The sequence below is a fragment of the Martes martes genome (assembly GCF_963455335.1).
Source record: "Martes martes genome assembly, chromosome: 7".
NCBI classification, from domain to species: domain Eukaryota; kingdom Metazoa; phylum Chordata; class Mammalia; order Carnivora; family Mustelidae; genus Martes; species Martes martes.
In genome coordinates, this window is record NC_137894.1 from 52,061,295 (window position 1) to 52,077,227 (window position 15,933).

General features: G+C 35.8%; 2 protein-coding genes across 2 annotated transcripts in view; one reads left to right on the top strand and one right to left on the bottom strand.

Moving 5' to 3' along the window:
• LOC308346819 (olfactory receptor 4F3/4F16/4F29-like) overlaps positions 1-15,933 on the bottom strand; it is a gene marked incomplete at both ends in the record, with an annotated part of 298,432 nt that overhangs the window by 54,132 nt on the left and 228,367 nt on the right. The gene's annotated exons all lie outside the window — the stretch shown is intronic.
• On the top strand, positions 4,481-5,419 carry LOC308346807 (olfactory receptor 4K3-like; the record flags this gene model as incomplete). The annotated part of the gene is made up of 1 exon (XM_080809852.1): positions 4,481-5,419. One exon carries the CDS (start codon positions 4,481-4,483, stop codon positions 5,417-5,419), a length of 939 nt encoding a protein of 312 aa, XP_080665978.1.

Here is a 15,933-nt window from a genome sequence, read left to right on the forward strand (position 1 = left end):
AAATGGCTCATGGATCATGTTTTGTGACCTAGACCTGAGATGATTTAGACATAGATCATGCTTTGTGATCTAGGTGTGAAAAAAAAAAATGAATAGAACTCAGAAAGGGAGAAAATGAGACAGCAAAGAGGACAGAGAGGGGCAGGGCCAGTAAGGAATAAGAGAAAAAGAAAGAAATGGGAGAATTTATTAATAGTCTTTCACATCTAATTTACTTAAAATCAAAAGTAAAAACAAACACAAAAGCGAGATTAAAAAAAAATTCTCTAAGGACACATGGTGATATATACAGTCATCGTCATTGGTGGGAACAGGAACAAAAGGACGCACTGCAAGACCGGTAGTTGTTACCTCTAAGAGTGCATGAGACTGCGAGAGCACGGGTGAAGGGGGCCTTCACTATTTGCTCCAAATACACCTATTTTTAATAGTTGAAATCGTATTAAGTTAGATTCCATTCACATATTATTTCCTTGGTAAATGAATGACTTGAAAAGTATTCTTTCATTATTTCTCCATCACTTAGAGAGATGCCTCTAATATGTATGCTTTATACTCAAACTCTTAATGTTCAGGACCGGGAAAGGAAAGAATGTGAAGGCTGAGACCTAACATCCCTCTGAAATCCAAGGAAGCGAGTTCAAGTAGGCCCTTAAATCATGACCATAGTTGCAACATGCCAATGATGAGCTACTTGCTACCGGCCCACCTACCTAACTCAACTAGATTCTGGTGGGACTGGAAGTGACATCTTAGTTCACTTCATGACAAGGTAGATAGACAGCTAAAGAACGAAAGTTATAGCCTCCTCATAAACAAAGTAATTAAACATTTTGATCCCCCTTCTCTTACACTTTTACTTGTATTTAACTGGACTACCTTGGATCTAGTTTTGAAAGGCATGCGTTATTGCATGATGCCCTCAAAGCCCAAATTTTCCTCAGGGAAAACTGGAAGCTAAGGATCCCCAAGAGCATCATAGGGAAAGCCTTTCCAAACACTTGGCCCTATTTAAGCCACTGAGATGGAAAGCCTGCAAGCTCAGAGGCTACTCCTTACAGTGTAAACTTGGCACACCGAGGAGGACACAATCCTCCAATACTGCTCATGGCAGAAACTTAATTGGACTTCATTTCAAGGTCGATTCTAGAATAAACCCTCTCAGTAAGCAAGGAAGGAACCGGTTTCAGGGGTGATCAGTGTAAGGTAAGTGCATCCTGCATCCCTATTTTGAGACTTATTTCTTTCTCTTCCCCTGAAGCATATTTTTTTTCATACCTATCTATAGAGTTTAGAGTTCTGAATGTGTTATTCAGTGAATGTCTTAGGGGAAAGATTATGGGTTTTCTCTCCCAGCGAATCCCTGGGACTTCTAAATTCCTAACAGCATTTCACACACTAACAAAAGCACTGCCTATCTACATTCTTAGATGCTCCCAGAAGTCCAGGTTGGGGATGACTGGTTCTCAAAAACCTTCCAACTTACCCTGACATTTTCTAATTCCTTTTGGATTTTACTCATTTTGTCTTTCCTCAAGGTAGCAAATGGAGAAATGCTTCAGGAAAAAATTAATAGGCCAAAGTGCCTAAAACTTAAAATCAAACAATGCTTCTGATTGGTTTTAAAGTGAACCTGTATATATCATTCTTTTCATTATTAACCTTTACAGATACTCATGTCTCTGTTATCTTTTCATTAAAAAAATGTATTACTTCAGAAATCTTGTTTTCCTAATCTATCAAAATCAAGGTTTTTACCAGAATCCATTTTCTAGTAGGGAAGTTATAGTAGAAGTTTTGGAGTCAGATAGACCTGAGTTTATTTATTTTAAGATTATTTATTTATTAGGGTGCCTGGGTGGCTCAGTGAGTTGGGTGTCTGCCTTCAGCCCAGGTTGTATCCTGGCTCTCTGGGATAGAGTCCTACTGTTGGGCTCCCCTCAGGGAGCCTGCTTCTTTCTCCCTCTGCTTCTCACCCCGCTTACGCTCTCCCTCAGTCTCTATCAAATAAATAAAATGTAAAAAAAAAAAAAAAAAAAGAAGAAGAAGAAGAAGAAGAAAGAATATTTATTTACCTACTTGAGAGAGAGACAGCACAATCAGGGTGAGGGGCAGACAGATGGAGAGCAAGAAGCAGGCTCCCCATTGACCAGGGAGCCAGACTTGGGGCTTGATCCCAGGACTCCAGGATCATGACCGTAGCCAAAGGGTAGATGCTTAATCAACTGAGCCACCCAGGCACCCCCAGGCCTCAGTTTAAGTTCTAGCTTTATTGTTATTTTACAACCAGGAAAATAGGTAACTTCAGTATGTATGTATATAGTTTGTGATGTTTTTGTTAAGTATTCTTACCAAAAAATAAATACATAATATAAAATAAAATAATTAGAATCAGTAGTGAGATGACAGTCACAAGGAAATCACAATTACATGTTACTTTTGTTTTAAAAAAAAAAGACTTTTTTTTTGTTTGAGGGAAAAAAAAAAAAAAAAAGCTTAGAAGGAGAAAGAGCAAAACCCAATAGGAAAAACATATAAGAAAAGAGGAGTATGCAGTTCAAAGGAAAGGAAAGGCAATTAATCCTTAAAAATGGGAAAACCACTTAATCTCACAATCAGAAATTAAAACTACATTCAGTGGTACCTGGGTGGCTCAGTTAGGTAAGGGTCAGACTTTTGGTTTTAGTCCAGGTTCTGACCTCAGGGTCTTGAGATGAAGTCCAGGATCATGCTCAGCATTCACTGTGCAGCTGTTTTGGGATTCTCTCTCCCATTCCTCTTGTCCCTCCCTGCCATGCTCATGCATGTGTGTGTTCTCTCTCTCTCAAATAAATAATCTTAAAAAAAAAAAAACTACTAAATTCAGTTGCCATTTCTTATCATCATATGAGAATAACGTTGCATTGGAGAACTGGGGAAAAACAGGTAATTCTTACGTTGCTTGTGGAAATTCAAAATACTTTCACTCTTATGGAAGGAATATAAACAGATAAATAAAAAGCAAAACAGATAAATGTTTTTAAGGTGTTTAACATACACTTGATACATATTAAGACGAATGGATAAGGAAGATGTGGTCCATATACACTATGGAGTATTATGCCTCCATCAGAAAGGACGAATACCCAACTTTTGTAGCAACATGGACAGGACTGGAAGAGATTATGCTGAGTGAAATAAGTCAAACAGAGAAAGTCAAGTATCATATGGTTTCACTTATTGGTGGAGCATAACAAATAATATAGAGGACAAGGGTAGATGGAGAGGAGAAGGGAGTTGAGGGAAATTGGAAGGGGAGGTGAACCATGAGAGACTATGGACTCTGAAAAACAACCTGAGGGTTTTGAAGGGGTGGGGGGTGGGAGGTTGGGGGAGCCAGGTGGTGGGTATTAAGGAGGGCACGTATTGCATGGAGCACTGGGTGTGGTGTACAAACAATGAATACTGTTACGCTGAAAAGAAATAAAAAAAAATAAAAATAAAAATAAAGAGCTATTTAGTCACTTGTATAATGTGAACTTCATAGCCTGAAAAAAAAAATAGGGTACAAGAAAGAATGGAATAGGAGAAGGACTTGGGCTCCTAGGTTATAGAGAATAGTAAATATATGCGTTTCCACAGAGGTCAACTTAAACAGCATGTCAACGGTTTACATACAAATGAACTCAGAATTTATATTTTTTCCAGTAAAGTACAGTCAGGAGTAAAACTAGCTTGCATATATCTGTCATTTAATATAATCTCAGAAAAGAAATCTCTGTTACCATGGAGAACCAAGGACCAGTCAATATACGTTCATGAATGATATTACTCAGGCCAAAGAATACATGAGTTTGTGGAAATATCCTTTCAAGGGGAGATTCCAAATACAAGGAAATACTGGATGTTAGAAATGCATAGTCAGCATCCATAGTCTCCTTTAGAACACAAATAACATTTCTCAAGTCATTTGATCAACGGTTTTCCCCAGAATTAAAGAATTTGGTACAGTTCAGTCTCCTAATACATATCCACCTAGCAATAGATTTGTTTCTGAGAAGCATGCTTTGTATGAGAAAGCTAGCATTCAGTTATTGCCCTGGGGGGGGTGGTGGATAGAAACTCTGATACATTTTAAAGCTATGTATTCTCCTTGTAGAAGAGATAGATTCAAGCCTTGGAGAAACAGTTTCTGTAATACATAACTATTGACAGAATATCCATTTTTGATTCCCATAACAACTATATTTCACATAGGTAAGGTTTTTGAACTCCGGTTCCATATTTAGCTCCCCGTCTTGACTTAAGACTGTGTCTACATGTAAATTCGAGAAAATTTTATTTTCAATTTTCAGCTAACATGATGGTAAGATTTGAATTTTGCCCGTGAGTGGGACTTACCCAATCTCTAGCATTTGAGCATTAATGAGGTTCTTCTTTCCATTTTAGAAGTTCTTAGTTTATGTCTTTCTTTGGGCTCCATTAGAACACCATGTACAAAATGGAGGAAGCAAACCAGTCTATGGCGTCTGAGTTCATTTTTCGTGGACTTTGTGATTCAAAGGAGCTCCAGACCTTCCTCTTACTGCCTTTTTCTACGCTCTACCTGATGACTGTTGTGGGCAACCTCTTTGTCGTGCTCTTATTCATCACTGACCCTCATCTCCATTCCCCAATGTACTTCCTCTTAGCCAATCTCTCATTTGTGGACTTCTGCCTTTCCTCAGTAACTACCCCTAAACTGACCACAGACTTCCTAAAGGATAATAAAACCATCTCCTTTGGTGGCTGCATGACCCAGGTCCTCTGTGTACATTTTTTTGGAGGGGGTGAGATGGTGCTGCTGGTGACAATGGCTTATGATCGTTATGTGGCCATATGCAAGCCACTCCATTACTCTAGCATCATGGACAGAAAGAAGTGCATCTGGTTAGTTTTGATATCATGGATCATTGGCTTTGTGCATGCCATGAGCCAACTAGCCATGATTTTAGATCTGCCCTTCTGTGGATCCAGAATAGTAGACAGTTTTTTCTGTGATATCCCTTTGGTGATCAAACTGGCCTGCATGGATACACATACTCTAGGAATGCTGATAAATGCTGATAGCGGGATCTTGGCAACAACTTGCTTCATTCTCTTACTGATGTCCTACACCTATATCCTCCTAACTGTCCGTCTAAACTCCAAGGACGGAGCATCAAAAGCACTCTCTACCTGTACTTCCCACATCACAGTGGTGTTGCTATTCTTTGGACCCTGCATCTTCATCTATCTGTGGCCACTTAACATCACTTGGATGGACAAGTTTCTTGCTGTGTTTTACACAGTAATTACACCTCTCCTGAATCCAGCCATTTATACACTGAGAAATAAAGAGATTAGGAATGCCATAAAGAGACTGATAAATCGGCATATGGATTCACAGGATAATTTTTAGTTTTCTCATGTAATCAGAAAATGCATCCCAATCTGTCCACATTTTGACCTATAAACTAAACTGGAAATGGGACTTATTCATATCTGAATGCTTGAAGTATTGCCAGATGTATGGGTTGTGTTCATTCCATTACAAAAATATGTTCAAAAATCCAACACTGGGGATGCTCAGGTCACAATCTCAGGGTCATGGGATCAAGCCCCACATCAGCCTCCATTCTCAGCTAGAATTCTGTTTGAGGATTTTCTCTCTCCCCCTGCCCCTCCACCTGCTTCTTCTCTCAAATAAATAAATAAATAGCCTTTTAAAAAGAATCGAACATTTATACTCCTACCGCTTGGAGAGAATAATAATTGATAATAATAATTTGCATAAATATGCCTTTGAATTTATTCCAAGATTACCAGATAATAACAATGATAATTATAAAAATAGTCATTACTACCATTATTTAACACTACCAACATTCCCAACACCATGCTAAAACATTTTTTTTTTATACACTAACAATGAAAATACAGAAAGGGAAATTAGAGAATCGATTCCATTTACTATAGCACCAAGAACCATAAGATACCTCAGAATAAACCTAACCAAAGAGGTTAAAGATCTGTACTCGAGGAACTACAGAACACTCCTAAAAGAAATTGAAGAAGACACAAAAAGATGGAAGACAATTCCATGCTCTTGGATCGGAAGAATAAACATCGTTAAAATGTCTATACTGCCCAGAGCAATCTATACTTTTAATGCCATTCCGATCGAAATTCCACCAGTATTTTTCAAAGAGCTGGAGCAAATAATAATAAAATTTGTATGGAATCAGAAGAGACCCCGAATTGCTAAGGAAATGTTGAAAAAGAAAAATAAAACTGGCGGCATCACGTTACCTGATTTCAAGCTTTACTACAAAGCTGTGATCACCAAGACAGCATGGTACTGGCATGAAAACAGACACATGGACCAGTAGAACAGAGTAGAGAGCCCAGATAAGGACCCTCAACTCTATGGTCAAAAAATCTTTAAAATATTTTAAAAAATAAAATTACATGATTTACTTACTAACTCTTACTTAGCTAGACAGGGTACTAAAGATATTTGCATGGTCTACATCTGCATTTTTTTAAATATTTTATTTATTTATTTGACAGACATATCACAAGTAGGCAGAGAGGCAGGCAGAGAGAGAAGGGAGGAAGCAGGCTCCCTGCCGAGCAGAGAGCCCGATGCGGGGCTCGATCCCAGGACCCCGGGACCACGACCCGAGCCGAAGGCAGCGGCTTTAACCCACTGAGCCACCCAGGCGCCCCTACATCTGCATTTTATGTTCTGATGATGGAGCATGCTAGAGGGAAGTTTAAAGACAGAGAAAGATTTGGGCTTCCCCTCTGCTTGCTGTGCTGTGTGAACATTACCACAGCTACTACAGTGAAGTTTCTTTTCTGTGGTGGGAAGTGAATTCAGGTTGCTGTTTCTTCAGAAGTTTCAGAACTAGCTTTATTGTACCTTCTTAGAGATAATGCCAGCATGCTGGTACTCTATCTTCAAAAACTCTGGGTCCCAGGCCTATCATGCCTCTCCTCTGAGTTCAGAGAAAAAGCAAAAGGCAAGACACACTACATCCAAAAAGGGATTTTTAGCCCCACAGGATCCCTTTTCTAAATAATAAAATTTCCATAATTCAAATTTCTTATCTTTGTTCCCTCATCCTTAGAAGTAGTAGCTGCTTCCTATACTTGTTGCCTCCATGACAATAGAGAGCTATCTTTATATACTTTCAGATAGCTAGTTAACAACTTGATACCTGCTTAATTTTTATATTAAACTTTGTTCAAATAATGTGTGTATCCTCTTTAATGACTGATTCCTGACTGATACAGCTTCCCACAAGGAGAAACACAGGCCTAAATGGCTTCCCTGGTGAATACTGCAAAACATTTAAGAAAGAAAAAAAGAAGTGTTTTTTACATAAAGTTCTCTTGAGAAGAGAAAAAGTAGAAAAACCTTGTTTTGGGCTGAGATAACCAAGTTGGATAATCAAAAATATTATCCAGTATCAACATTTACTAGTAATTCAAAGGAAACAGAATACAAAGGTCAAGAATGGAGACTTCTAAGACCACTAATCTGAATCTCCAAGTTTGCTCACAATATTGTAGGATGCACCTATCCAGATATAACAATGAAGACTTAGCTCTGATAATGAATGGAGAGCATAATTTACAGAAAAGGAGCTTATTTAGGTCAGAAAACATCTTCAATGTTTACTCCAATAACTGGTTAGCTAACTGACATTTTTCAGTTGGTTCTATCCAAGAAATCCATAAATTGCAGGCTAATCTACCATTAGCAACCAAGATAGGTCAAGCGTAGCCTGCTAAAAGGACTCCATATGTGAAGACTCCCCATTTTCTTTCTAATAATAAATACTATCAAGTGGTCTAATTACCATGCTTGCAAGGAGATTGACCAAGTCATTTCTATCTTTCCTTCTATATTTTTTGCTCCAAGATATCCACAGATTAGGAAGAAAGGGTTTCAGACCAATGTTAACACTTTGTCCAAATTTGTTTGTGAAGCCAACATAAATCTGGCATGAAATCAGATAAAGACATAAAAAGAAAAAGTTATAGGCCATACATTCTCATGAACATACATGCAAAATTCCCAAACTATAGCAAAGAAACTGGAACAATATAAAATAAGAATAAAATATTATGCCAAATTAATTTAATACCAGAAGTGCAAGGTTGATTGGAAGTCAATCACCAGGTTAAAAAGGTGGCGGGGGGGGGGGGAAGCATACATACAAATATCTGGGTATAGAAAGAGCATTTGAAAAAATCTAATACACATTCATGATAAAACTTAGAAAAGGAATGATAATGAAAGTTACTTGAGCAAATAACATCTCCAGCACAAATTGCCTAAAACTGGAAATGAGAAAGACATGCTTCCTCTTAACACTAATATTTGGCATTTTTTGGAAGTCCCGACCAGTTAATTCAGGCAAGAGCACTAAATAAAATGCATAAAAGGATAGAAATGTGCATGAGGGTATGTGTGATATATTAGGGATTAAGAGGTACACAAACAGAAAATAAATTTATTGTTCCTAGACAATATTTTTATTTAAAGTTATATACCCTTTCTATAGATTCCTCAACCCAGGACAATCTACCTACTTACAATAGCATCTAATATACAATATTGCCTGTTTCATTTGTTTTCCTAGATAGACAGTAAACTTCATGAGAATAGGAATTTCTAAAGAGTAAAGAATAATATAAAGGCAGATGTAATAGCGTTTTAGAAGCAAATAGGTATTAGTAAAGAAAAAATGAGGTTCTTTTGAAACAAAACCAAAAACAAGAACAATGAAAAAAAACAAGCAAAGGCTTCAAATGTGAAATCTGCTATATAATAAGGAGGGACTCTCTAACACTATACTTAGCCACAGGAGTGTACCACTCACATCTCCTTTCAAGACAAAATTGGCTTCGTGGAAAGAACTTAACTGATAGCTTCTAGCTGTTGCATGTCAGATTCCACTGTAGCATTCACAGAGGCCACAGTCTGCCCAGGCTTCTCCTAGCCAATGATTGACAACAATGGGCATACCAGAGCCAGGATATTCCTGCCCCATGTGGAATTCTTGTAATGGGCAATCTTTGCCCTGGAGCCTCCCATCAACCTTATTCAAGCTTTCTCAGAGGCACACTGCAGTCTGAGACTACTCCACCCTACATCCCTGCTTTCCCCTCTTTTTTTTTTTTTTTTTTTCCACAAGAGCCACATGGCATTTTGTAGGAAGGCTTTCCCTACCACTACTGCTCTTATTCCCCTTCACAGACATTGCTGCCAAGAAATATGATATAATTCTGTCGTGGTCACTGCTTCACAGAGTACCAGAACTGACACTAACACTTGGTTTTGAACACTGAAGTGTGTCTATGATCAAAATACTAAGAGGAATACCAGACTTTAAGGGTTACTACCTGAAATTGCCCAGTTAAGCAGCAAACAAGTTTTCCTCAGACACCAAATCACCTACACCACCCCCATTATAATGCTATGTTGACAGAATGTACTGTAAGGTAAATTATTGTCCTGGTAAAGTCAATACTATGAAATAATCAATAAAAGGTAAACTGGTAAGGTAAGTTGGTTTTTTATTAATAATATATGAACAAAATATTCATATTTCTAAACAACTGGCCACAAAATGGTAACTTCTTCAGACTTTGGTCAAGTCAGTACAGATTGTACATCATGCCATTGCATAGTCACATTGCCTCACATTTCCTTGTAGTTTATACTGCTGAGATGAGGAGAACAAGTAGTCACTAGAGAATGTATCCTTAATTATTTAATGCTGAACCTATTGCCTTCCCACTCTTTTATCAGGCCTGCCTGAAACAATAAATATTAATGGATTCAACTTTGCAGAAAAAAGATCCTCAGGCTTTTGCAAGTTGTTTCTGCACTGTTACCTCATCTTGATCATGCCTCGTCTACAAAATTCACACTTCATAAACTAGACTGTATTCTTATTATTCTCTGATTATTACATTCTCATTTTGTCATTCACCATTTTTCTATCTCTATGTACAAGGACTTAGCCAGTATACGTGCCATAAAATGTTTTGCCACTTTAGCTAAAAAGGACTGGTTTTGTGGAGTGAATCCCTCCAGAAAATAGATTCATCTTAATTGAATAGCTCCTGGGTTTCCTTTAAACAGAAAATCATTTCTTCACAAAGCTGTACTGATGGAAATCCAAGCAATCCTACAGTGAAGCCCTAGGCAGGATACTCTTGTTTGCTTATTCAGTGGTTTGTGAAGACTGAAAAACACATTTAGGTATATTTAACCCATGAACAAACTTTTTTTTCATAAAACAAAAATTTCTTTGTCTCTAGAACTCTATATAGAATAATTTTAGATATTAAAACTCCAAGTAACATATTTGAGCTTATTTTACCCCACCCATTACGCTTTCATATTTTTCAAATGCTTATGTATTATTTCTCAAAATTTTAAGAGGAATTAGCAATTAAGAGTATGTAGTAGTATTTATTCTGTTGCATGATATTGATGCCAAACAGATATAATCAGTGATTCATGATGATGATAACTTTCAACAATTCTATAATTTATAAAATATCTGTAATGTATAACATCTCTAATCTCAAATTTTGTAAAAATACTGTCAAAACCACATAATTACTACTCATCACAGGGACTCTTCAATTTCTCTGTTACTCTGTTCTGCAACTCATGTAACTTGACCCTTGGGGAAAAAAAGTAAATGTTCATGAAATTCCTAATGTCTATAGATAGCCAATAATGGAATAGATATTAGTTATTAATACCCAGTCCTGTAATTGGTTTCATTCCTAATGGTAATAACTATTTATAACTTTATGTCTCAATTAATAAAGATGAATCTAAAAGGGAGTAAATGTCTCTGTGTTTCTCAATCCCTTGAAGCTACTGAGGGTTGAAAACCAGAGCCTGTGCAGGTAGGTGGAAATCCCACCTTTTAATTCTCTAGCATCAGGTTCCATAATTATCTCCTTTTTTTATATTCCCCACAATTTACTTCTAGTCACCCTTTTCTTTTGTTAACTCACTTTATTTGAATGATTTTCAGTCATTGTTTGATACACTTCTGATCTTATCCTCAGAGTTAAAACTATATGATAGATGAACAAAACATTCTTCAAAGCTCTAGTATATTTTGAAAATAGAGTGTGAAGTATATTGGGTCTTCCATCTCCTTTTTCTCTGAATATTAGGATCATAAAAATAAAAAGCAATGTCTGTGTCTTTGCTCTTCTACTGAAACAACATGAAAAAAGCATGCTAGCTTTCTGTCTGCCAAATTTATTCAACCACTGTTACCAGTCTGAAAACTCTAGGTCTGCTTCCTGAAAAATCATCAAAATTATCATAATAGATAACACTTATTTAGCACTTAATTTATGTTCAGGCACTGTCCAATGTTTTCTTGTTGCAACTCATTTAGTCCTCAAAACAACTATAGGAGACAGTGACTGTTAGTATCTGCCTTTAACAGATGAAGGAACAGACACATCTGGCAACTGAGTAACTCACATGGAACACACAGAAGGTAAATGGGGAATCTGGGAGATGCAAACAGTTTAGCCTTTTGGTCTGTGACCTTAAACACTGTGTTTTACTATGTATTGAAAATGGCTCCTACATAAATATTTCCGTCAACTCAATTTATATTGAAACATTTGTTTTCAAGTTAAAAAAATAAATGTTACCTCTAAAAATATAGCAAATCAAGTTGGGGATAAGGAAACAAATATAATATTATTTAAAATCCCACCACATGTAGAAAATTGGGGTGAGTCCAACACATTTACCATGAAAAATGCCATTACTCTGCAAATGTTTCCTTGACTTATGGATAACTTCACACTACTTATAGTAGATTTAATATTCATTTTTAAACCTGCTTTATATGAATGTATCCACTTATTTAATCACTGTTATTCTTAAACAATGTGTTTCCAATTAGTTCACATTATTCAAAATGCTCATAGTAATATGATGTTACAAATACATTGTGTTCATTTGTCTATTTCCTTTCAAAATCATTCCAATAGGATTACTGAGTTATTTATTTATTTTTAGTTTTTGAGAGCAAGTGAGAGAGAGACAGAGCACAAGTACAAGCAGGGGCAAATGCAGGCGGGGAAGAAGCAGGCTCTCCAGTGAACAATGAGCCTGATGTGGGGCTCAATCCCGGGACCCTGGGATCATGACCTGAGGTGACAGCAGATGCTTAATAGATTGAGCCACCCAAACACCCCCCCACCTTTTTTTAAAATTTTTATGACTCAGTTAACTTCTAGAATGACTGTACCACTTCACATTTCCCTTCAGCTCAGAATGAGAAGCACTGCTTCCCCAATTCTAAAGCAGCAATAGGCTTATTCATTCTGTTGAGGAGAAAATTTAAAAAATGGAACCTACTTTCTGAATTTGGAGTAAATCTCTTTGATCTCGTTTTAAAATTAATTCACATATTTTATTAAAATTATATAATTTTACTTGTACATTTAAGCCTTCTAATCACCCAGAATTTACTTTAAACCTGTTATAAAATGTATGATAAGATTCTTAAAATTTTATGTTCCCAAAGTTGAGGTACATGTTTAACAACTATCAAATATCCTGAATTTATTTTTATTTTAATTCCAGTGTAGTTAACATAGAGGGTTGTATTAGATTGAATAGCTCTTCATTACCTACATAATTGTGATGCCTTTTTATCATATACTAAATTATCTATTTGTATCACAGTCTTAACTTATCACAGTTTTGTTATGTTTATCTGTTCAACTTTAGTCAAATTAATGAGTTTAATTCATATAGATTTAGGATATACTCTAATATCTTTCATAATAAGCATTCTCATTCCTTTTCTAATTTCCATTTCATTTCTTTGGTATAATTTTCTGAGCTTTAAAATGGACATTTGAATCACTTTTTAATATTCTAAAAGATTTTCACTGCACAGATTGGTCAGTGAGAATTGATATTTTTATTACTTGGCATTTTCTTCCCTCCATTTGCATAGTTTCATTTCCTATATCATATAGGGCTTCAAATATTTCAGAAAAATTTATGATTTTTCAGTGGAATGCATACACTGAACATTTGGTTCACTTGTAAATGAAGTTTCTCTTATATTTAACAGGTTATTACTGACACTACATTAATTAAAATGATCTTATTAAATTTAATATTTCTTAATATTTGTCTTAAGTTTTTGAGGTAGATAATTGTGTGACTTGTGAATAAATATATTTTGCTACCTTCCCTTCAGTATTATTTGATTTAATCATTCTGGTTATGTAATGTGATTGAAACAGTGCTGTAGGCTTCCTTCTTTATATTACTGATTTTGATATTTCATCTGTAATCAGATTTTAACTATTAGTTTAAAAATTCTATTAGAATCATGTTAAAAATAGTAATCTTTCCTAATTTACTCAGGGTTTTTATCAGGAATCAATTTTGAAACTTATCCAGTGACTGTTTAGGGCATTAATTCCCTATAATTTTCATGGAAATATCTTCTGAAACCAAATATTACTCCTCTCTTTTCAAAGTAGTAGGAGATATGCTGTGGGATTTCAAGAATTTTCTCTTGACAGACAAACTAGAGGCTTTAAGTAGGAAAGCCACATGATTCTTTTTGACTTTTGATAGATAATATCTCAAATCAAACTATAGAATGGACTGGACTTGCGAAAGAATGGAGAAGAAAGATTATTGACTACCCTTTTCAATTGTCAAGATGGGAAAATATATGCACTAGAAGCAGAATAATATGACAAGAGAAATGAAGAGGAGAGAAATTAAGAAATATTTGACAATAAAAGTCATGCAACTAGAGGTTGAAAGGGTAATACAAACAAAAGTCCCATACAGATGTTTATATTAGGCATCTGGGAAAATGGTAATGATATTTATTAAAACATTGGAGTGGAATACAGTGAGTTCAGTTTGACATGTTAACTTGAAGGTGGAGGCCAGACTTGAATTTGTGTGAATCGCATACAGCTTTAAATATATTGCTCTCAAGTCCAGTGATAAATCTACAGATAGAGAAGTGAACTTGTAGGTACTAAAAAGCAGAAGGAGGGAGATCATTTGTGGCTTTGGTTAAGTGACTCTAAATGCAGCTTGGGGCCCAGATAATTTTCGAACTTTTCACTATTACTTTTAGTATTTGAGCTTTAGAATTTTATGGTTGCTTCACCTTTAGGCATAACATTAGCATCAAATGCAGGAAAAATGGACCAGGAAAATCCATCTGCACATGAAGATATGTCATTTTATTTGGGAAAGAAAACCCTTCACAGACAACATTGATTTACAATTCACTGAACAGTCATGGGCCGTGTGATCCATCTTACACCAATCCAGGACCAAGAAAAATATAATTATAGTAACTAGGTCAGAAAAATCATATAATATACTTTCAAGGGTTACTCCCTCCTAATTGAAGTGATTTCATCTCACTACCTGAACAAACAGAATTTCTACTGGCAAGAAGTGGGAAGGGGAACAGCTTTAAAGAAGACAGGAAGCCAAAGGCAGAAGGGGTTACAGAAACAATGGCATGATAAACTATCAAAACCTGCAGAAAGATAAAGGTAAATAATGACTGAAAAGTGATTATTACATGAGGTATCTGGAGTCTAAAGCTTCTTTCTAACAAACAAGAAATCTGTAGACACCATTTTTAGCTTCTGAATGAACAAAAAGTGTGGACCAGCTTACCAATGAAGAGTTGGAGAGAGAAAAAACTGGAATGGGACACAATATAGAGATTTAATTTTTTAAAAAGAAAGTTCATTATGCTAATAATAGGTAATAATAGTAATTTTATGCCTGTTATAAGTCAAGGAAAATTTAAAGAGGAAGAAAATTAATTGATGGGTCTTTTACAAGACCCAGGATATATATGAAGGGGCTGTCCTTGAAGATCATAGTGTTTAAGATCAGGAATTCTGATATCCTGTACCTGTAGATACAAATTCTGGCTCCGACAGTTGATCCCTTTGGAATTCAGTTTTTCCTCTGATACAATGAATCTAATAAAACAGTTACTGTCTTATGGAATTTTATAAAGTTAAAATGTGCTTAGTGCAGATAATGTGCTAAGCACAGTGGCTTGCAAGAAGGGATAAATGTGTGTTATCTATTGATATTATCTTTGCTTAATAAACATTTCCTTACTAACAGGTATTTATTCTCTTCACTATTTTCTTTGATATAGAGATCTATGCATCCATCATGACAGTGTGTCTTGAATAAAGCATTATAAATAATTTAAATCTGAATATCAGACATGCATGATAAATTGTACCCAAAAAAAAACCCCGAAAACCCACAGATGAGGTAAAGCAAGGTGAAATTTATTAAACAGTTTCAGCCTAAAACTATTTGACCAGTGAAATAAAATATCCAGCTGACAAAAATATGCAAGTTAGTATGTGAGCATTAATGTAAAAGTTACGGAAATGTTAGAGATCATTCGGTTGTGAGAATACCTAATTAAGTAGTCAGGGAAAATGTCTTGAAATCAGTAAAAGGAAAAAAAATGCCTGATAATGGACTAAGAAGGGAAATACCCCCAATTAATCGCTATCTAAAGTACTCAAAAATTTTTTTCCTATTTTTATATAATCACTCCCTGATCATTATAGTAATTCTATTTTCTTTTATTTTTTCTTTTCAATTAGATGATTTCTAACTCTAGAATATGAACCATACAACAAACTACCAGCATAAGTAGGAAAACTGCATTTGATTTCTGTTTTTTTTTTTTTTCTAAAGAGGGAAGGGAGAGGGGCAGAAGGGCTCTATACTGAGCATGGAGTCTGATGTGGGGCTTGACCTTACAACCCTGACATCATGACCTAACCTGAAGTCAAGAGTCAGACACTTTGACTGAGTCACCC